The sequence below is a fragment of the Ptychodera flava genome, assembly GCF_041260155.1.
Source record: "Ptychodera flava strain L36383 chromosome 23 unlocalized genomic scaffold, AS_Pfla_20210202 Scaffold_24__1_contigs__length_23054250_pilon, whole genome shotgun sequence".
NCBI classification, from domain to species: domain Eukaryota; kingdom Metazoa; phylum Hemichordata; class Enteropneusta; family Ptychoderidae; genus Ptychodera; species Ptychodera flava.
The window spans coordinates 21,397,913-21,421,162 of NW_027248278.1; the positions used below are offsets into that span (position 1 = coordinate 21,397,913).

General features: G+C 40.9%; 1 protein-coding gene across 2 annotated transcripts; it reads left to right on the forward strand.

Annotated features, from left to right (window-relative positions):
• Nucleotides 1–470: 470 nt before the first annotated feature.
• Nucleotides 471–22,827, forward strand: LOC139124557 (cytochrome P450 2J2-like). Of its 2 annotated transcripts, none has more exons than XM_070690691.1 (3): nt 471–1,155; nt 2,053–3,030; nt 21,654–22,827. In XM_070690691.1, the coding sequence occupies exons 1-3, from the start codon at nt 753–755 to the stop codon at nt 21,827–21,829; spliced, it is 1,557 nt and encodes a 518-aa protein (XP_070546792.1). In that variant the 5' UTR covers nt 471–752; the 3' UTR covers nt 21,830–22,827. The 2 variants fall into 2 exon arrangements, 1 of the variants encoding a protein (XP_070546792.1); XR_011549958.1 differs by having other exon boundaries at nt 649–1,155; nt 2,053–3,680; nt 21,497–22,827.
• Nucleotides 22,828–23,250: the final 423 nt, after the last annotated feature.

Consider the following 23,250-nt stretch of genomic DNA (forward strand, 5'->3'; position numbering starts at 1 on the left):
CACGTTGGCACGCATTGCCACCGCATTGTAAACCTCAAATTTAAACAGAAAAAATTTAAAATGCCTTTCACTAACAATTTACAAATAATTATAGTCTATATGCCATCGTGATTTCAATGTAGTGCGCGCTATCGTTGGAGCGTTCATTTCGTATTCTTGTTGTGTGTGCTTAAATCATTTCCATTCCTTTAAAATTCGTCAAAAATCAACAAGTGCGACATAATTATTCCGCGTTTCTCTATTTTAAGAATAAACCCACTTTAAATTTCAACTTAGCAACGCTACAACGGTTTTGCAGTAATGTAAGAGCCCAATGCAGGCAAGGAGCGGACAAAGTTTGGGTATAACATTTTGAAATGAATTTGTTCGACGGATTTTTATTCATGAACAAACGCTAGTTCACATTCGCAAATAACCTGTCACGGATGTGTTTTGTTTGAATGCTGAAAAGTGCACAGCGGGAACTGGTCAAGTTTTGACCTCTGTCGCCCCTGGTCGTGTGCGTCCACTCGGCGCGTTGTCGCCAAGATGCGGTTGTCCCGCCGTCACGTGAAGTGTCCCAAAACAGTCCGTCGTCTGATTAACCTCATCACGTGCAAACAGAAGGCGGGATTTTCTATATATATGGAGCGATTTCACCGAATCTTCACGCTTTCGCCTTGGTCATCGCTCTGAGTGAGGCTCGTAGGAAGACTGGTCCAGACTCCCAAGCTATCGTCTTCGTAGACTTTGAATTTCACAAGTAGTGCGAGATGATTGCGACGGCGCATGCTCAGGTCGTCGCCCAGAGCGTCTTCTCCGTGGTCGACCCAATCACTCTGCTGTTGGCCGCCATCGTGCTGATCGCCACATCATGGGTGATGGCGAACTACGGACCCACGTCCAACTACCGCAACGGCAAGAAGCTGCCGCCACGCCCGCCGGTGCTGCCCATCATCGGCAACCTGCACATGATCTGGAGCAGGACGCCCTGGACTGATATGGTGAACATCGCCAAGAAGTACGGCAACGTCTATCGGATGCAGCTCGGCACGAAAGAGGTTATTGTCCTCAACGGCTATGACGAAATCAAACAGGCTCTCCTCCGTCAGCAGGAACACTTCAGCGAAAGACCAGTGAACATCCAAACAGAAATATTGGAACACACCGGCAGAGGTATTAGCTCGCTCGCTCTCTCTCTCTCTCTCTCTCTCTCTCTCTCTCTCTCTCTCTCTCTCTCTCTCTCTCTCTCTCTCTCTCTCTCTCTCTCTCTCTCTGCAAGAAATGTTAAAGACGTTAATGTTTTCTTAATATTTATTTGAACACTTTCCGTTGCTATGGCAGAACAAATCGAAATAGCGGTATAACTTCATCGCCGATAAAAACAGTTTAATGTGCATGTTGCGATTAACAACTACGCGATAAGGTTTATCCGTGGTCAACGTCTATCAGGCGCGATAAATTTGCGATAAAATCGAGAATTTATCAACTAACGTGTATATTGTGCAGTACATCGCATATGCAAAGTTAATGCTCTGCTTTAAATATCCCCCTTTGCAAGCTGAATAAGTTAACTATTTTATGGAACAAAGTGATAAATACATTGTCAAAAGTTCCACCAAGTAGCTCCTTGAGCGTAAATAGATTAAAATTAACCCTTTGAGTGCTGTATTTTTTCCCATCAAAATTTTTGTGCAACATCTCACCAATTTCTATGAACTTTTCTGTATTTTTTTGTTGTTGATAATTTTGGACCAAAAGCACACAACATTTCATTGGCCACAGTTTTTTATCAAAATTTTGGCAAAAATCTGACAAAAATTTTCAGAGGTATATTATACAAGGGCAACGAAAATTGACTTTGGCGCTCAAAGGGTTAAGGCGCACAGTTTACATTTCGGTTGAGCTGTTACGGAACCATTACAACCATAAGTAAGAATGACAACGAATCCAGAGTTCTCAATCAATATAAAGATAACTGCAGTACATAAGGTGTTATAAGATAATGAAGGAAAAATCCGACTGTAAGATTGCATGTGTTGTAACCCTGGGACACGTTTGCCGTTTCTTCAGGTACTCTGCACTCCAAGGGCGCTCGATGGCACGAGCAGCGGAAATTCACACAGAAACTGGTGAGGGATTTCGGCTGGGGCAAGACGGAAGAATTCCAGAAGGTCATCGAATCGGAAATCCAGATCGTCATGAAGGAGTTGATCGATGGCAGGAGGGGCACTCCCGTGGATCCAAACACGTTGTTCCAGCATGCCGTCTGCAACATTCAGTGTACATTCGTGTACGGCCAAAGATTCGAGTACACTGACAAGGCCGCTGTCGACTACTTCGAAGCGTTGAATGGCTTCTCAACTGACACCAATCCAGCCGGCGTGATGACCCTCCTCCCCTACCTCACCAGGATTCCATGGGGTCCCACCAGGAGGGTGCTGGACCACATCTTCAACGCACGGAAGTTCGCCGGGAATCAGATCGACAAGAAGCGCGCCCTCAGGAAGCAGCTCGGCAGTAAATACAAGCCAGCACTGAAGAGTTACATCGACTGCTACCTGGATGAAATCCAAAAGAAAGCGGAGAGACCAGAATTGGATTTCAACGACGAATCAGTCATCATTTCCGTGCTAGATATCTTCTTCGGGAACCAGACGGTGGGCGACGTGTTGGCTTGGACCATACTGATGATGGTGAAACACCCGGATGTCCAGAAGAAAGTCCAAGGCGAGCTTGATCGCATCGTAGGCCGGGACAGAGAACCAACCGTCGCTGATAGAGCCAGCTTGCACTACATCGAAGCCGTGCTGCTCGAGTGCATCCGAATTCGTCCCATCTCTCCCTTCGGCATCCCGCACATGACCAGCGAAGACACCAGTCTCTTTGGCTACCACATCCCCGGCCAAACGTACATCTTGACTAACTTCTGGTCCGTCCAGGGCGATCCCAAGTTCTGGCCCAACCCCAAAGACTTCAGACCGGAGAGAAACATCGATGAGAATGGCATATTCGAGCAACAGTCCCATGTCTATTTGCCGTTTGGAATTGGTGAGTAAAATACTCTTCACTGCTTGTAAAGCTTAGGGACAGACCATTAGATCTTGGGAGGGGACGGTCAAAAAAAATTAGAGCAAGAATTAGGGAAAAAATCTTCAGACTAGTTTGCAAATTAAAAAAAATAAAATCAGAACTCAAAAAAATGTAAATCTGGCTTTTTACTTAGAAAAAAAATTAGCACACCATGGCTCACTTGGAAATTTTGTTTTCAAAAAGTTACAATTGTGAACCCCAACTCCCAAGATCAAATGGTCCGTCCCTTATGATTATTTGTTGCAGCGGTTGTGTTTGTAGCATAAGTTTTTGTTCCAGTGGAAAATTACGGTTGCATTGTTCTACTCCCTGGAACGTGTCGAAATGTCAACTGCTCAACTTGAAAACAAAGATTTGTTTACTTTGTTTCCAGGAACAAAAACAAATAAAAATAAATAAACAAGTATTGCCGATAGTCAGACTATAGGCCTAGTCCCTTTAATATGTAAACAATTTCACTCTCGCCTTTTCATTCTTTTTTCTGCGTCTATAGTGATCAAGTATCATTGTTTTTAAAGCGGAAATCGTTGTTTTATTTCCCTTGAACATGTGTTCATTTACCTGTTTGTGGATAATTGCACATTAAGTATAATAATGATTTTAGTTCGGTGAGAATGTTGGTTTGTCGAAAAAAAAGGTGATGATTGGGGTTTAAGGTAATACGCGCCTCGAAAGTGAAAGACTTAAACTTTTGACCAAACTTTCCTCAATGAAACTTTCAATCATCCTCTCACCGAATCAAGAATAAGAATCTGGGGGGGGGGGGTCATCGTGCAAAGTTCGGTACGAAATAACCGAACATTTGACGATAATTGACATTCAAAATGGCCGTCATTCCTGTGTTTACTCTATGGAGAAAAAGAAAATTTTCGAAGCACCAAGGAGGTGCAAATTTTTTGTACTCCAAGTGGTAGAAAAGAATTGTAAAAAATTGAGAGTCTGAGTATCTGTCCTCGAGGCTTGACGCGTTTTACCTTAATTGTTATTTTTGGATGACCATCGAGAAGATAATAGTCAGCGTTATTTTGTCATCAACTATTTATTGCAAAAATACTTCGTTGGTTGACGCTGTTGAATAAGACATGTGTAAGATGGCATGGTAGTAAGGAATATTTGACCTCCAGGACAAAATAAGAATTTTACACCCATTTTATTCATTTATCTACATGGAGCGAAGGAAAATTTAACCATCCATGTAACTAAAGTGTGACCCTGACCTATATACGAACTCACGCATGCGCAACAGGGGTTTGGCGCAGCCTGAACTAAGCGGGGAAATTCCCTGCTGAGCATGTTTAAACATGTACGGGAAATTCCGTGTGAGTCATCACCATCAAACTAGCCTATATAAAGGAGCTTTTTTTTTTTACCTGTGTTGTCAGTCCGGCCGGCCGGTTGCGGAGTCTAGCTGATGTTGAACACGAAGTTCCTATCGGGGCGAACTTGTTCACCCGATAGATAAAATTTTAGTAATTTCCTCTGAACTTAAAATATGACGGAAGACCATTACTTCAAATAATATGAGACGTTTCAGATGAATGGTACTGATATCTAAAGTGTTCACTCTTTTATCTCTACGTACAAATGTAGTTCCTAAGTCGTTCTCTATTCTATTCCCACCAACAAAACATTCAATACTCATTTCCCCTCCCCGATCTTTATCGATACTTATGATAATATCACAAGTTGTTCTGTTATCTGTTTTCATAGCATAATATCCAACCAAATCGTCAAATTCATCTCCAGTAGCTAACTTTACACATCTAATGAGAACTGTACCATGTTGAAGTATTTTCATATTATCAGTCATCTGTTGATTTACAGTCTGTAAAGTTAATTCAGCTGCCTCATCACCGACACTTTTAGACCCAGTTTCTTTAAAGTTGTGTCCCAAAATAATCTAACTGGAACTCCGCTAGCTGTATACGAGCAATAATTCTCCCCTCGTTTATCCACCTTCTTAGTGTATTATCTGCCTCATTATTGTATTAAGAGGACTAATTTTAAGGTGAATCGGTATACCAAGAAGTGCAATGTATGGATTTGTAGGAGTAAGCCAACTACGAAAATCTAACATTTATATTTGTTTACATTGCTATCAAAATAAATCACATTCGGAGTTCCTGGTGGTTCAGCAACACCTCCTGCAATTTCACTATCCAATATATCTAAGATGTTACGCGGCACATTATAAGGCATGAATTTCTGACTATCCCATCCCATGTCAGAGCAAAAGGAGTAGAATCATTCGAAGCCTTTGTGGCGTCAATTACAGTTTCATCAATGTCTTTAAGTTCGGAAAATTCTACAGCATGCTCATGGGATTGCACCGCGGCATTGGCTAAAACGAAATATTTTTCGCGGTCTTTATAACGAAGGACGTAATCCTTATTATGATTAGCAGCCATCTTAGTATTATTGTTAACTTTAACATCACTCAGATCTTCAAGCTCAAGATTTTGCATACGAATTGTACCTAGACCGAAGCCACTTGGATCAGACATACTCCGTAGGGACCTATATACAGTGAAATTAAAATAATACCTTGTAATATACAATACACAGTCATGGCTTCAGCTATAGGAATGACAGTTCTCGGTGCTGTATTAAATGCAACGGCATTCACAGGAGGAAATATTATCGGACAAAAGCTTTCTGGGAATGGTGAGGCTCTTATTGAAGAGAAAGTCCGACATGATAAAGCATTAGAAAAATTTGAACATGATCGCAACGTCTGGTCAGAAAAAGATTACTACAGGCTGACTGGGAAAGAGAAAATCAGGCAAAGGACGCACATGCTGCGGCAGAATTAAGAGATACAGATGCAGAATCCTGGAAGAAGCAGAAGCGGTGCAAAGCAACTCTACGTCAAGTCCAGCGCAAGCGTTAGCGCAATTCTCAGATTATTATCAACCCAGTCCTGAGCAAAAGAAATATGAGATGATCTATATTGCTGGAGGATTGGTCGTGGGATGGTTTATCTTCCGATAGGCGGAACGCACCGGTAGGGGCCCCGCTTCGGGACTACAGCAATTCAATACAAAAGCTAATTGGCCAGTTATTGAAATCGATCATGTTCCCATCCTGATCTGTTATCCAGATACGCATTGAATTCATGTAATCTCCCCCTTTTCTCAATGGCATAGAAATTGCTCCGTTTTTAAAATCGTAAGTAACCTTTTCACTTATTTCTCTCGTATCCCGGATGGGAAGTATTTGTAAACAGTTCGATACTTTCCCCTGTATGTATCCTCCGGAGCCAAATGAAACATAATTTCCAGTAACATCGACTACATCTGAATGAACTATATATTTAGTGACTGTTAAGAAATCCACTTTCTTCGGACTCATAGTACTTTTTATAACTGGTTGTCCTCAGGTTTATCTGAAAAGCCGACGACGTTGGCGAAGCTACCTGTGGCATTGAAATAGACTTTAATATCTTTAGCCAAAGTTAGATAAACATGGTTTGTCGGCAGATGTTTTTCAAAATTAATTTTTTGCTTCAACCCGATTGCTTTGTTTAACGTATCGATATTGTAGTTACCTGGACGTATTGATTTAGTCTTCTTCGGTTGGTCACCTTCTTGATATTTTATTACATTATTCGTCGATGTTATGTTATGCCATGAATTATATAGTCCGCACTCTAGCAGTCTTATCTTCGTAAACTGTGTCGTGTCAATACAAGGGTAAAAATTAACAGTAACAGGTTCACCTGTTTTGCTTTCAATCCAAATGATCATTGTTGTACGTTGTATATATTACTAAGTATAAGTGTTCGATGAATATTATTATTACGAAGTATAAGGTTCTGCAGGAATAATATTTTTCTGTTCAAGGAGATCTTTGGTCGCAACCGCGGCAGCAGTCGCCCCACCTAATTTTGCCAAGCGAGTTAAATTTGGTCGACTTGGATCGCCCATATCAATTTTTAGAAATTTGCTGGAGATCATAAGATATCCCATCGCAAGTCCTGCGATTACAATACCATCGTACATTGTGTTTACAACTGTTTTAATATCCATGATTGCTGACTAGTATATAAAATAAAAAATAAAAATAAAAAATATGGGGAGTTAATCCATCTCATACAATGTAGAGGAGCTGGGAACACCCCCCTCTCCCTCCCCCTCCCCCTCCCCTCCCCTCGGAACTGTTCTGGAGGGAGCCGCTACTGGCTCTGTTTTTTCCGCTTTCTTATTTTGGGGAGCAGCCCCTTTCCGATCTGGACTCGATCGATTAACGGGACAGGGGTATGCCGAGCACGCCCCCAATATAGCCCTAATGCAGTCAATGAAACTCCCACAATTCCTAAAACAAGATAACATTTATTATACCAGTGTGAGCTATCGCGTGAATTATTATCACACTGTTCTTTCATTGTAGGCGGTAGGCTTATACAGTTTGTCGCTACCGCATCACTCCCCTCCCCCCCCTCCCCCTTCATTGCTTTTAGTTTCTTCTCCTTGTTTTGCCTGTTCCATTCCGCTAATTTCTTCCCTGCAGCAACTCTCCCTGGATGCTTCGGCGGTAACGTCACTTTCTCTATGTTGCGCTGTGGCGTAGGAGGTGGGACGGTCGTCCCTGACGGAGTCGTTTGCGGTGTGGGCTCCGTCGGCGGGGCCGGAGCCGTTTGCTGAGTCGTCGAAGTTGAATCCATTTATTTCAGGTACTATATTAAACCCGATTTTTTTAAAATTTAAATGTTTACCCGTAATTAAACCGGTGGAAATTAGAGCAATCAGGGGCCCCCACGTGTACCCTATCCGTCCTGATAATCGTTTTATTTCACTGTTTAGAATAAAATCCTTTTTAAGATCAGTGGCATAGTTATCTCGGTCATCGATTGGAACTACCTGACTTATTGCGCGGGCTCCTAGATCTATGAAACTTGAGTGATGGTATCACTTATAAGAGAACTGTATTTCGCTTCATAGACTTTAAAGGCTCGTGTTATGAATTCATCTTTCCAAGTTTCCACTTCTCTAACTGTAAACTCCTTACCAAAAAATAACTTACTTTGACCACTTGCGATGACACAGAGTATTTTTTCACGTTTTGTCTCTATTATGGATCGATTATTGTCCGAAGGCGCCGAAGCCCCTTCCGTTCCGATAGGGGAACCGTTCCGGTAGGGCGCTGCCATATTTGCCGCTGCCGATGACTTTATTAAATTCTCCATTGTTTGCAGTATGTTATCTATTCTTAGTAAAAAATAAAAATTCGTTTAAACCTGAATCCGAAATAAAGTATTAACATAGTCTGGAATGTTAGTACCCCTAACAGAACCGTACCGACAGGGATTCCGACAGGGATTTCGGGAAAATTCTCCTCCATTTAAATCTATATGTATATAGAAACACGAATAATGAGTACAGACTTATTCCCAGTTGCTTTTCAATTGAATAAGACGAGCATACCAACAGTACAGCATGCTGATACCCCCCCTTCCAAACGGACGGGGGAATAAAACCTATTCTCATGGACTTAGAAATATATGTAACGCCGACAGAAAAATTTACTTTTCATCCTCGGGATGTGTTCAAAGATAACGTAATCACTCATCGATCAGCGAAAGAAAGTAATGTCTGGCTGGGCAGCCCAAAGATGAAATACTGGGACCAGCAACTGAATTTCGCTGTATGGTGCAGCACTACTGGTTGTGGTATATCATTCGCCATCTCTTCGGTTCTGAAGGGAAATTTCCTCCGCAAATACGATCATTCTGCCGTTTTCATGTATACTTTACAATACGTCGGATACTTCATGAAATGGACATTGCACTTCCAGACGATACCCCACCTTCAAAGCCGGTGACAATCCGTACAATCTCGTCCAATATGAACTTCTCTGTACAGAATTTGGAAATATAAGTCCAACGAAGTCCGACTTTCGTTATCGAAAAGGTCAAAATAAAGGTCTTGGTTATGGTTATGAATATTACACTAATCGTGGTCCCGTTCGACAGCCAAAAGCGATATACAACGGTCGGGACTTTTTCCTCTCCGCCGACGGAGGCGTTTTCTATACACATACCATTTTTGGAAAGAAAAAACATAAATTGTCCGACAAAGACCGACCGCACTACTATTTCTTCCGAAATGATGGATCGGAGGGACAATATAATAGTTTCATTCCTCTGAAGGGAGACTCGGGACTAACAAAGGCCGGTCTCGCCCGCCTCAATGAAAGCCTTGAAGCCTACGTATATTGCATACTCGGCGCACAAGCAAATATTCGCAGTACCATTGTGGGCGATACTGGCAGTGCAGTGCAAGTAAGAAAAGAATTCGGCGTTCTCCTCGAAGATGAAATTCGTAATACCGACAAAGTAATTAGTTATAGGCGATATCAAGACACAATAATGAATACTGGTGTAAAACTTGATATGGCAGTTTCACCCAATTTACTTCTCTTACCGTCTGAGATGGTCATTCTTTCGGGCCCGGCAATCTCAGGTTATAATAATGAATTGCAATACGCTACAGAATCTATGTCCTTCGGGGTGAACGGTGATATAAACACGGAAGTTCGAGAAAGTGCTGTACACGAGATGGAGGGGGGAGATCCTGTGAAGTGGCAGGACGAGCCCGGAGAGTCACCTCACAATGACACGACTCGGTCCCCGAAGGCCCTTCGGAACCGTTCCGGCAGGGCTTCGGAACGGGCAGCAGCAGTGACCGGCGCAGACCCTATTCATGAATATGGTAAAATTGGTTTGTTATCTTTAGCAATATTCATTACATTTATGTACAGTATATAGATCCGATGTATGCAACTGTACCATTCAACATGATTATAACTGGACCGACAAATTCTGGCAAAACGGAATATGTAATGGATCTCCTCACCGGTCCGTACCTAGGAAAATTCGAATATATAGTTTTCATTTGTCCGACATTCATGAACAATAAAACGTATAATAAAAGATTCATTTTCACTGATGACAATGTGTTTGTGTTTCCAGTCGGACTCGATGCTGTGGATGATACACTAGCCTTCGTACGTAACGAATGGGTCGGTACAAACACTTTAATAGTACTCGACGACTGCGCCGCGTCCAAAGATATGAAGAAGCGCAGTGACGTTTTAGTCAAACTTGGTTTCAGCGCAAGACACGACGGACTATCTGTCTGGGTTCTGACTCAACAATATACTAGTATTAGTAAACCATTTAGGGAAAACATACAGATGTTAGTACTATTTTACACACCGAGCAAGACAGACAACAAAACTATTATTAAAGAATATGGAATGGAGGTGTCAGAACGGGAGGCCACGGACCTGGTCAGACAATTGAAAAGTAGGCCATTCAGTAAACTAGTATTTCATTTACAGCATCCGTACGACATAAATTTTTCGTATAATATAGCAATTATGGAAGCTGAAGCCGAAGGTGACAACACCGAAGGTACTCTTAGAGAATTATATTACAACCCGAAAACTGGTTTTGGAGGTGTACAAAAATTGTATGACGCAGCACGGGCCAGCGGACTACACGTTACTAAGAAAGAGGTGCAGGACTGGTTAAAAACTCAGCTAACTTATAATCTACATAAACCGGTCCCTCGTACTCGTGGCGCGTTCCGAAGGGGCCGGCGCGTTTTCGTAACATCGATAGACGCCCAGTGGGAAGCGGATCTCGTGGAATTCCCTTCATCATTCGCAAAAGAGAATAAAAACATTCGATACATGCTAACAGTAATCGATGTGCTCAGTAAATACGCATGGGCCAGGCCGATACAGTCAAAAACGGCTGATGATACGTTACAGGCGCTACAAGACGTGATTAAGAAATCCGGGAGAAGGCCCGACAAACTTCAGACAGATGAGGGGCGGGAATTTACTAATCGAAAAATGCAGGGGTGGTTGGAGGAGGCGGGAATTCACTGGTTTCACACCTACAGTGACAAAAAAGCTAGTGTTGTTGAACGTTTTAATCGGACTCTTAAGACGATGATGTGGAAATACTTTACATATAAACAGACACGTTCCTGGCTCCCCATTCTACCACAACTTCTTGAGAATTACAACAACACCGTTCACGGAAGTATCAAAATGAAACCCAGGGACGTAACAGAGGAGAACGATTGGCAGGCATTTTATACACTATTCGGTCCTGAGTTGGCAGCCGGGGGAGCCAACCCTGAATTCAAGCCGGGAGAACGGGTCCGAATTACAAAATACAAGACCACTTTCAAGAAAGGATATTTACCAAATTGGACAGAGGAGATTTTCGTAGTTTCAAAAGTTGTGTACGCAGCTGGCTTGGGAACACCACCAGTTTACAAAATAAAAGATCTGAATGGAGAGGAAATACTCGGCACTTTCTATTCTGATGAACTTCAGAGCGCCCTTTCGGAACGCGACGAGCTGTACAGAGTAGAACGAATTTTGAAGACGAAAAAAATTAGAGGAAAGAAATATTATCTGATAAAATGGAAAGGTTATCCAGAAAGTTTCAATAGTTGGGAGCCGGAGGAAAATGTTATTAGAACTTCGTAAGTTCCTGTGCTGGTACTACGTAAGTACTTCGTAAGTTCCTGTCCATGGTACTTGTCAAGTACTAACGTAAGTATTTACGAAAGTTATTCAATAAGTACCATGGAAAAAGTCTTAATTTCTTGAAAGAAGAAAGTGACAACTTACCATTATTCTTCCAACCACCTGGCCAAGTATTTATCATGTACTGTCGTAAGTAATGTTCACTTATTGCATCTTTTTCGGCAGTATGTGGATGAGGTGGTACAGGGGAGGTTCCTGAACATATTAAGTTTGCAAGATCTTCAAAACGACTGTGCATGTTACCACAGTCCGTTCTTTCGAGTCCCCCTTTTTCAGCTTTATATATAAGTTCTGGTTGAAGTATAATGTACACAACTGACATGAGCCATAGACAAGTAACTTCAAAGTCCGGTGTTACAGAACCGTAGGGTTCCTTCGGCATAATGTCAAGTGCTCGTAAGTCAAACGGAGCATTATAAGCACACACTGTTTCACAAGCATTAAGAAGTTTGTGTAGGTTCTTGAGTGAGACTCGACGTTGTTCTAGTTGTTCTTGACCAGGTGGATAATAAGCTTTTTCAAGTTCCTCCTCCTCGAAACCGTCTATTAAAAATCCCTGGCTGCCGCTATCGCGTGAGCTGCCCCATGCAATTCCAAAGTCAAAAGCTCGTGGATATTCTACTGGTCCGACTGTCTCTGTATCAATTGTTGGATTAAGTATATTCTTGAGAACGAGGGGGGTAAGAGCGTTCCGAATTACCAACATGGAAGTCTGTGTAGTCGTGGCAAATTTCTAAGAAAGTCTGTTTGAACTTGTTGTGAATCTCTTCTAGTTCTTCTAAGGCGGTGATTTCGTACGACCTGGCTCGAGTCAACACATTCCGCCTGCAATAATCCCAAGGCATATCTTTGAATATGATAATGAAACTGGGTAAATGGTCAAATGCTCTAGAAACAATCTTTTTTTCTTCCGACTCCGTGGAAACGCCCCGGATTCGAGAAAAAGTCAGATGTTGAATTATGGAAGAGTCACAAATAATGTATTGTTCCTCCCTCCTCCTCCCAGCCCGACATTGTAAACTAAGAGTATGTTCTATAAACTGATTCTGAAAATCGGCAATCGAAACGGGGGTGACACGCCCATTATAAAAGTCGGCAATGTTGCTGGAAAAACTAGTGTCAAATTCTGGTACGTGATACACCTCCGGTCCCTCCGCCAAATTTATTGCATCGTAACTCTTACCACTTCCAGTTGGTCCATTTATGAATATGTATGACATTTTGGGGATACTATATCATAGAAAAAATTTTTTAAATTATTTTTATTAAGATATATACGATAAGACAATGACAATCCTTTCTATTTCAGATGCAATAAAAATACTTGAAACCGGAGAAAACATCAAAATTGATGATGGAGGCAAATTAGTATTTGGTGAATATGTAGATCCTTTCATATACGTAGACAGTGAGCTAGAAGTAGTTTTCAACATCGGACCTAAATATGGTTCTAGAGATCCTGCTACATGCGATGGGGTGTGTGTCCGTTGGCAACCGAGTCTTCAAAGTTTACTGATTTAATAATATTCCGTACCCTAGGTGAAAGTTTTGATGCAAGCACTGCTAAAAGTTATGCTGCAAGCCTGGCCGCTCACTCCAAGAATACTATCGGAACCGTCGCCGAAGGGTGCAGATTTTACAATCCATCTAAAGTGTATCAGAAGCGAGGGAGCGAGGGGCCTCAGCCGAGCATGAGGTATTTTAAATTTCAGTTTAAAAGAGGGAGAAACACTTCCAATTTCGCTACATGTATTGATATGGTTCAAGAAATTGACTGTGCTTTTAAAGCAGTGAGCCCATTGCCAGTCCGAGAAAATCCTGCTATTGTACCTCGTAATATCAGGAAAGGTAGTAAGATAGAATTCTTAGCATTTAAACCGCGATTAAGTAAGCGTGCTCTTTCTTTCACTGTTGAGAGATTAATATTTTGTGCTGCACCTAATAAACCAGAAATTCAAGATGCGGAAGAACTAGTCGACTTAGAAAGATTAGGCGAGATATATAAACAAATAAATGCTGCCAAAAATATTATAGTGGATTTTGATGAATTAGAATAGATATTTCTTTTAAGAAAATTTTTTATGATATATATAGGACAGTACAATGGATCCAATCGTGAATGAATATAAGATAAACCAATTGGTCGATATACTTGACCTCGATTTAAATAGAGGGCTAGACACTCAGAATTATCTGTATACCATGACTCACACAGATTTAACAGATTCTTCAGGTAAAGGTTTTACTCTAGAAAATCCCTTCGGTAAAAAACCATGGATAGATTTCAATGATCTTAGAGAAGAATTGGTGAAGAAATGGGAGAAGGTGCCGCCGCAGTTTATTCCAAGGAGACTTACTGTGCATTACAGCATAAAAAAACGTCGCTTACGGAGAGCATTCAAAGATGTAGTTATAGAAAAAGATTTTTCCTACGAAGTCAAGCGAGTCGAGGATATCGCGCAGATTGATATCGAAGGTATGGTCAAAGGGACCCGAAAGATGTACCGTGTTTATACAGAAATGGAAGTCAAATTCAAAAATCCAAAAGATCAAAGTGTGCAAAATCGTACACACTATGTTAACTATAAGGGGGTATATACACAAAAGATAAGGGAGGGGCGGCAGTGAAAGAACAATTAGTAAAAGACTACAAAGAATGGCTTGATAAAACTGAAGCTGTTGAGGGTTCTGGTCTAGTTCTCGAGGAGATACTTAATTTTAAAGTAAGACTGGTAGAATTACTACTTGGGGCTGGCCCCGGCCCCCAACTGCCGGAATGGTTGAAAAATAAGAAATGTGTGAGCGATCTTGTGCTACTCAGAGGCGCCGAGAACTGCTTCCAGTATGCCGTCGTAGCAAGTTTAAAGTTAGCCGACCCCGAGTTTCGTAAAAAGAAGGCTGGTAATACCAGAAAAAATTGGAATACGTACTCTCCATTTATAGCCGATTACTGTTGGGACGGCATTCCATTTCCAACACCCGCCGATGATACTATTTTCGAGCGTTTTGAGCGACAAAATCCGAGCATCAGACTCAAAGTATTTCAGATCTGCGAGTCCGATCCCGATCCGTCCGGTATAACTGTGTTTTACGGAGCCCCTAACAGAACGGTTCCGGGACGGGTTCCCGGAACCGTCCAGACAGCGAAGATTTTACTAATAGTCGGCGCCGATGGCAACCCTTCGAGTCACTATGTGCCAATTACTGCGGAAAATCGCCTTCTTAATTCTAATAAAAATCGTAAGAATGTGCACAGACGGAAGTGTATTTGCCTGGTTTGTGGAAAAGGATTTGCGTCAACAGGAGAGTTGGAAGACATGAGAATTATTGTGGAACAGACACTGCCCAGCCAGGTTTCCTAAGGAAGTATGTCAATTCGAAGGACATCGGAAGAAGGTCCCCGCCCCCTACGTCGTCTATGCAGATACTGAGGCAATTATTGAGAAGGGGACCGGTCGACATATTCCAATTTGTCTTTCGTATGTTATGGTGGAACGGGGCGGACCTCTTCGGAACGGGGCCCAGGCCGACCCACTGTTTATGGTAAAAGAACATTCACGGGGCTCTCCTGTGTTACAGACTTTCTAAAGGATATGAAAGAACGGGCTGAGAATTATTCGAAATCGTATTATTTGAAAATAAAACCAATGAAAGATCCTTCTAATTACGACAATCCAGTCTGTATTGCATGTGGAGAGCCGGCAGGATACCTAGACGGTGATGATACTTTTTATTGTGAAAAGTGCCGTCCGTTGAGAACCATTCCTATCTACTTTCACAACCTCAAGGATACGATGGTTCTTTTATTTTGAAAAAGTTACATGAAATCGACGTCGGAGGGGGACCAGAGCCTAAAATCATAGCTAAGACGGGCAATGGTGGAATTATGGGTCTCTCGAAAACATTTATTTTTCACGCCTCAATTGTTGTCGATGGGGAGATGGAGATAAAGAGACGCCACTTTTCTATAAAGTTTATGGACAGTGCTCAGTTGATGTCTGGGTCATTGGCGAAGTTGGCAACGACTGTGCCGGACCACGGATGGACGGCAGTACCACTTACGTACCCAGACATTCAAAGGGCGAAAGGTTTCTTCCCCTACGAATATTTAGACTCGGTTGACAGACTGGGAGAGGGGGAGCTCCCGGAGAGGGAGGAATTTTATAGTGAATTGACGGAAGAGGGGATTTGGAGTCTGATTATGAGCATGCATTGAAGGTGTGGGATGAAGTGGGATGTAAGACGATTAAAGATTATATGGAATTCTATTGTGAGACTGACGTTCTACTTCTTGCAAATATATTCGAAAATTTCCGCGACACATGTTTAGAAGCGTACAAGTTAGATCCAGCCCACTATATGTCAGCGCCCGGCTTGACATGGGATGCTATGTTACTTTACACAGGTAATAAATTTGGGCTCATTCAAGATGCTGAGCAGATGACTTTCGTACAGAGGGGGATTCGAGGCGGTATCAGCCAGTGTAATATTCATTATTTACAGACAAATCATCCTGCTTACGCCGCCGGCGGGAATTACGATCCAGAGAAGCCGGTGACCGAAATAAAATATCTCGATGCAAACAATCTCTACGGCTGGGCAATGAGTCAGATATGCCTACGGGCGGACTTCATTGGATGAAGATAGAATGGGAAGAAGGGGGCGGAGCCGGAGCCGAGGGCGGAGGGGTGGAACCATGTCCCACCTTTCCACCAAGTTTTCTAGAAGTAGACTTAGAATACCCAGCCGAATTACATCTAGAACACAGCGATTTGCCATTAGCACCGCATCACTATGAATTTCCGAGGCAGGGTGGTCGACTGATTACAAGTGTGATGGATAGAGAGAGAGAGTCCTATGTCTTACACTACAAGTTGCTGGAATTCTATCTTCGGATGGGAATGAGATTGAAAAATATTCATCGGTGCTTGCTTTCGATGAAGCTCCATGTCTCAAACAATATATTGACTTTAACACTGAAATGAGGACAAAGGGGACGACAGATTTTGAAAAGAATTTCTATAAGCTGATGAATAATGCAATGTTCGGTAAGACAATAGAAGATGTTCGAAAGTACAGAGACTTTAAATTTGTTTCGGACTGGAACCGTTCCGATAGTGGACGTAAAAAGATTCAGAAGTATAATCCAAAGATGAAACATATAACTTTCATAACTTCCGAAGAGGATGGCGATTCCTGCGACAGTGCCCTACTGGAACTGAAAACGGATGAGCATAGATATGTAAAACCAGTTTTCATCGGCGCCGCAGTACTGGAACTTTCTAAGCTGCTTATGTATGAGACGCATTACAATTACTTTCGAGCCCAGTTCCCTGGAATACGATTAGCCTACATGGATACTGACAGTTTTGTTTACAGTGTACCAATACCCTCCCCGGACGGCTCACGCGTCAGCACTTTCAATGATAGTCCGAGAAGATGTTGAAAAGAATGGTGAGAAGTCTATATATGATACTAGTGGGATGAGCGGACCCATGGTAGCCCCCGATTTTCCGAAGATTAATAAAAAAGTGATAGGTAAATTTAAAGATGAGTTGAATGGTGTACCTATTCTTGATTTTGTCGGCATACGCTCGAAAGTGTATGCTTTTCGAACTCCCGTTCGGAGACGAAAAAAATAAAGGGGTGAAAGATGTTTGTGTTAGAAAACATTTGAACTTTGAAGATTATAAAGATCTATTTGAAACTGGGAAGGAGCCCGAGCCGGCACAATTTACACAGTTTGTACGGAAAAGGCTGGAGAAATCCGTAGTGAAAAGCGTAGTAAAATCATGATGGCGCCAAATGATATCAAACGTGTGCAGTTATACAATCCAGACACGGGCGAATGGCTGGCAGAAACATGGCCGATAGGACGGACGACGGGTTTAAAATTGTAAAGACTTTAATCTACTATTTTCAATAGAGACCAGGGCATCACTGATAACATAAATGTGGGCAAATATATTGACATCGTGAGTGTCATCGCCAACCTTAATTGAGGTGTCTTTCTTCAGAATTTCAAGTTGAATTCCGTCCTTTGTGTTCATTACTTTTAAACCATTTCCATGAAACTCAATATCTTTAAAGCTACGCAGATCGATAAACAGACAGAATTTATTCTTCAAATAATCGACCTCATCTATATCAATTTCACACCAATCTTTATCTTCAGCAAAATACCGTCGTGTTTCTTTCAAAATTGTCTTGGTATCATCTTCTGAGCGTACACTTTATTTGCAATGCCTTCGATTGATACAGACACAGATTCAATGGAGGGGTTAAGGAAAAATTCAGTGTTCAGTTCTTCATTATACAGTTTTTTAGTGAAGAGTATTGCAATACCTCTAATGCTACGTCGTGGTACATTTATATTTTCATTGATAACCGTGTCCGATTCTTTGAATGGGATTGTTCTAAAATAATGTATATGCTCGTAAAGGTAACTTTTTCCACCGTTGTAATAACCAGCAGTTGACCTCGCGAGATCGAGGTCAGAAATTGTCTCGTATTCCATTTGAATGTTTTTTAATTTATAATTGGCTGTAAAAATATTATTATACATGATAAGTAATTGGAAGATGGGTGCAAGCGTAATTTCCCATTCAATATGACTCCCTAACGCTGATGGATATGCAACTCCATGGCCTGTTATGAGGGGGTGAGTGAGACGAATAGCATATTTGTTTTATATGTGTCGAAAAGTAAATTATCACCCACGACGGTGGCATCTGCATCTTTCGCACCGCTTCTTAATTTTCTTAGATTTTCGTTCTGAATTCCGTACAGTGTCATGTTCGATCTCTCCTTTTTATGTTTGAAGAGATCACGATAACATTCAATAAGGTTATATTTATTCAAATCGAAAAGTGTCTGACCCTCAAATGTGAGTTTCATACGCTCCACCAAATTTTTTGCAACATTTTGTACTACTCGGTTATTTTCATCTCCCATTACTTCGAGATCAAAAACCAGGTTGAAAGTATCTGGAACTAAGAGTACTCCGCTTTCTAACTTCGGACATCGTATGATAAGTGTCTGGCCTGGATCTGCCTCACTTGGATTATGAGCAATCACGTGATGAGTTCTTTCTGACTTTGTTCCATTCGGTATTCGGTTGGTGAAATTCGGTAATAATGTTCTATCGTACCCCATTTTTCGTGTAATGTATATAGTAGAAGAAAAAAGAAATAAATCACATCTTACATTTCACTTCGTGTATATAATAACTTAGAAGAAAAAATCACATCTTTACATAAATATTTCCGTCTGACTGAAAGATAAATCGATTGCCTGTGTCGCGAATCAATCGAAGAACCCATATTCTTGGAGATGATGAGCCTCTTGGTCATCCTCAGTATCCTGGAATACAGCTATGAATTCTAGTCGCTTAAAGAAGTTAGTCTTTTGACATTCCTTCACGAAAGCTAATATGTTATGATATAGATTATCATCTTTGAGTCGGACACCTGGATTTGCTCGAAGTATATGACGATTTACTCGTCGGAGTTTGCACCATTCCAATTCGACAGAGAAACCAAACAGGTCTTTATTTTTAGAAAGAAACTTTGCAATATTCTTTTCACCAAACATGTCAACTCCGTAAGACCATATATTAATACATAATTTTATTTATAATGACTAATGTTAATCCAGTCAAAAATATCCATAGCTGTTCTCCGACAAATCCGACCACCGATCCTGCTGTTTTTAAAAGAAAACTGACAAGGGAGCCGATTAAACCTGGTATTGCAGCAGCACTTTTTGCGGCCAATGTTTTTAACCATTCACCAAATTGCTTTACAATTTCTTTCGCTTTTGTATATACTTTGGGCGGACCTGAACCTCCTGCGTTTGCTCCAGTTCCTGCTCCTCCTCCCCTGCTCCCCCTACTCCCCCTCCTCTAGTCACAGCCAGGGCAATTGTTGATATTGTCATTCCAAGGGCAGTCAGTATTGCAGCTATTGTAATACCATTTCGTTTAAATAACTCTGTCAGCTTCAGCCTGAGTGACAATTCTGGATCGGAAATTACATCACGAAGAGACCTAGTCGACGCCAGACTTTCATGTGCCTCACTGATCTTATCACGTTCATATTTAATTCGATTGTCAATTTTAGCTTCTCTTGTTATGAGTTCAGCTAGTAGTTTTTCGGCTTTTCCTTTTCCTTGGGTGCTCGTTTCAGGATCCTTTAACTGTTTTTCAACTTCTCTTTTCTCTAGCCTTATTTTAACTTTTTCATTGTTAAGGTCGCTAATACGCATATTCGCAATCCTTAATTCATCATTAATAGCTCTATATTCTGGGTTTAGATTGTTCCATTGTTCGATTTTATTTTCAAAAGCTTGTATTTTATCTGCATTGCCAGAAGCATCTTGTCGTAAGAATGTCAGTTTATCTTTGTATACACCCATGTCTTCTGGCGTCATCTTCTCAGCCGGTATTTTATCGTTTTCCACATCTACAGAATACAATGTACGACTCACATATTTAGGCTCACTATATTCATATACTTTATTTACAAATTCAGAACCTCCTTTTAAACTTTTTAATGTGGATTTCTCTAAAAATCTACTTCCTTTATCTGTTGTAACTCTGATTTTTTTATAATACAGATCATTACCAATAATCTTAGCATTTATAATCAATTCGTTTCGTGCATACTGATTAGTAATATTATATTTGTCTAAGAGTTGTTCAGCCATATCTTGTGTAAGTTCTCTTCTCTGTCCAATCAAACGATCAACCTGTGGGCTAGCCAGAAAGGATCAGCTTCTGCAAGGGCATTATCATCATAGGAAAAAGTTGTTTCAGCAGTAGCATCATCATCATCATTTACATTTGCATCATTGATATCCTGGAGTGCTATATTTTCTTCTCCTCCTTCTGCCATATTGTATTTCTATATTACTACAATTATTTTTTATCCCCCCTTACATATACAGTAAAAATGCACATCTCAGTTGTTGAAAGCGTTGAACAATTGGCTGATTACATAGAAAGAACAAGTGCTGCATATCGACGAAGTTACAAATTAATGGGTCGAATTGATATGGCTCTCAATATTACTAAGGGAATTCTTGTAAGCTCTGCTGTAATAGCAGCAATTCCAACAGTTCCGGTACTGTTAGCCTTAACTCCTATACCTGGTGTCGTTATTGATGTAATACAAGGGAAAACTGGTGTAGCAAAGAGACGAGAGAAATATAAACATTATTATGTTCAATATAAACAGCTGCTTACACAAATACAAGAAAAAGGTGCAACCCTTCGGAACGAGGAGGCCCCGGGGTCAGAACTTATTCAGGACATATTTCATCAGGCGCTAGAAATACAAAAACAAGAAGGATTTAGTCCACCGCTGGAGCGATATCTACGATATTATGGATTGAATGGATATGAAAGTTAGTTAACTTCAGCTAGACTCCGCGACTGACAACACAGCTCCTTTATATAGGCTAGTTTGATGACCCGGTTGACTCACACGGAAATTCCCGTACATGTATAAACATGCTCAGCAGGGAATTTCCCCGCTTAGTTCAGGCTGCGCCAAACCCCTGTTGCGCGTGAGTGAGTTCGTATATAGGTCAGGGTCACACTTTAGTTACATGGATGGTTAAATTTTCCTTCGCTCCATGTAGATAAATGAATAAAATGGGTGTAAAATTCTTATTTTGTCCTGGAGGTCAAATATTCCTTACTACTGGCATGGTAGGCGCTCTGAAGAAAACACTGAATTTAAAATTTCGAATCCCTTTTATCCAGTAAGTTATTTGACTTCGTGGAGTTACGATAAAACGGTGGATTGCCAATGAAATACTCGTACTCGTCGGCCGTAATGGATAAAAATACCAGGTTTAGCATGTCCCCTGTCTCTATATGACAATTTAAGAACTTAAATTATAAAGGTCGTCGAGTTGACGTCTATTTGCACCTCTTCCTACTATTTCTGAGTGATAAAACATGCGACTTATTTGACCAATAAAGGAATGGCTTACTTTGTTTCTTGCAGGTCCACGTTCGTGTCTCGGACAGCAATTGGCTAGAATGGAACTCTTCTTGTTCTTCACCACGCTGCTCCATCACTACACCTTCACCTCCAGTGGAGACACCAAGGACCTGAACCAGCCCATCTGTATGACCCAGATCATGCCATTCTACGTCAACGCTGAAAAACGAAAAGATTAAAGCTCCGCTCAACACATAAAAATAATAAGGCGCGCACCACCGACGCTATTCCTTAGCGACGAGAAGAGTCGCATCCAACAACCAATATGGAGGGAGGTGACGGTAGCCAACCGGAAGTGACGTTGAATAAAAAACAAGAGACATCGATGATATCCGTATGAACTGTTACACCATTATTAACTTTCATCATCACCCCTTGTTCGACGGGTGTACTACGCATGCGCGGCTGCGCATCAACGCGTCAGTCTGATGAACTAAATTCGTTGTGATGTGCAGGCGATTTGACAATTTTATAGTGGGTGTTCTTCGCCGAAGTAGGTGTTCTTTCCTTTGGAAATGTGATCAAGGCTAAAAATGACTTGCCTGTGTATAATTTGCCAAGTTTGTATTCTTCCGAGGCTATTTTAATAACGGAACTAGCTAATTTTAAGTTTTAAAATCCACTGTAGTGAACCAAATTGACCAGTTCAGACTGGAATCGAAGCGACCATATTAAATAAACGCCAACCATGTTGCGAAATGTTGAGAAAGATTTTAAATGTGTAAAACTACATGCCGTGGTCATGCACATCTAAATAATATCGATAATCAGACATTCTTGTGTTCTTCAGAACAGACAGTTACTTTCACGACCAGTATTTTAGCTCCAGATTCTCAAAGTAACAGAACCATACATTTTCAATTGTTTTCACTTTATCCCGTGATTTGATTTGATAAGATTTGACTTGCTATTTACGTTAGCTACATTTACAATCTGAAATTTAGTTGGAAATGTCGACTGCATTTTGATTTTTCTGCCCATATTTTAGGAAAAGTCTGTCACTAAACACGCACATTATAGCTTTGTGTTAATATTTTTCAGATTTCAGCAATTTGATATTTTAAGCTGGTTCTTTGAGTAAAATTCTAGAGAATCGAGTGTATTTCGTTGGAGTTGTAAAATAACAGGTGAAATTTTGTTGTTTTTCATAGAAATAAAAACGTTAATTTTTATCAAATGACTGTTGTCCTTCAGTGATTCATACCAAGTTGAAGTTTAGTCAGTCCATATGTCTGAGAGTAGACGGTTAACCCTTTGAGTGCTGTAATTGTTCCCACCAAAATTTTTGCGCAACATTTTTACCAAATTTTATGAATTTTTCTGTAATTTTTTGATAATTTAGGACCAAATGGATATCACATTTTATTGGGTACAGTTTGCTATCAAAACTTTGACAAAAATCTGAAAAATATTGACTGGAGTATATTTTCTAAAGGAGACAAAAATTGACTTTGGCACTCAAAGGGTTAAACCAATTATCCATGCCCCAATAACATCTGACTCTATAGCGATTGTCGGCTGTAATCGCCCTTCAGCTGACAGGATTTGTTCCATGATGGCCACATAAATCTCATTTTGAAAACAAAATCCAAAATAAGAG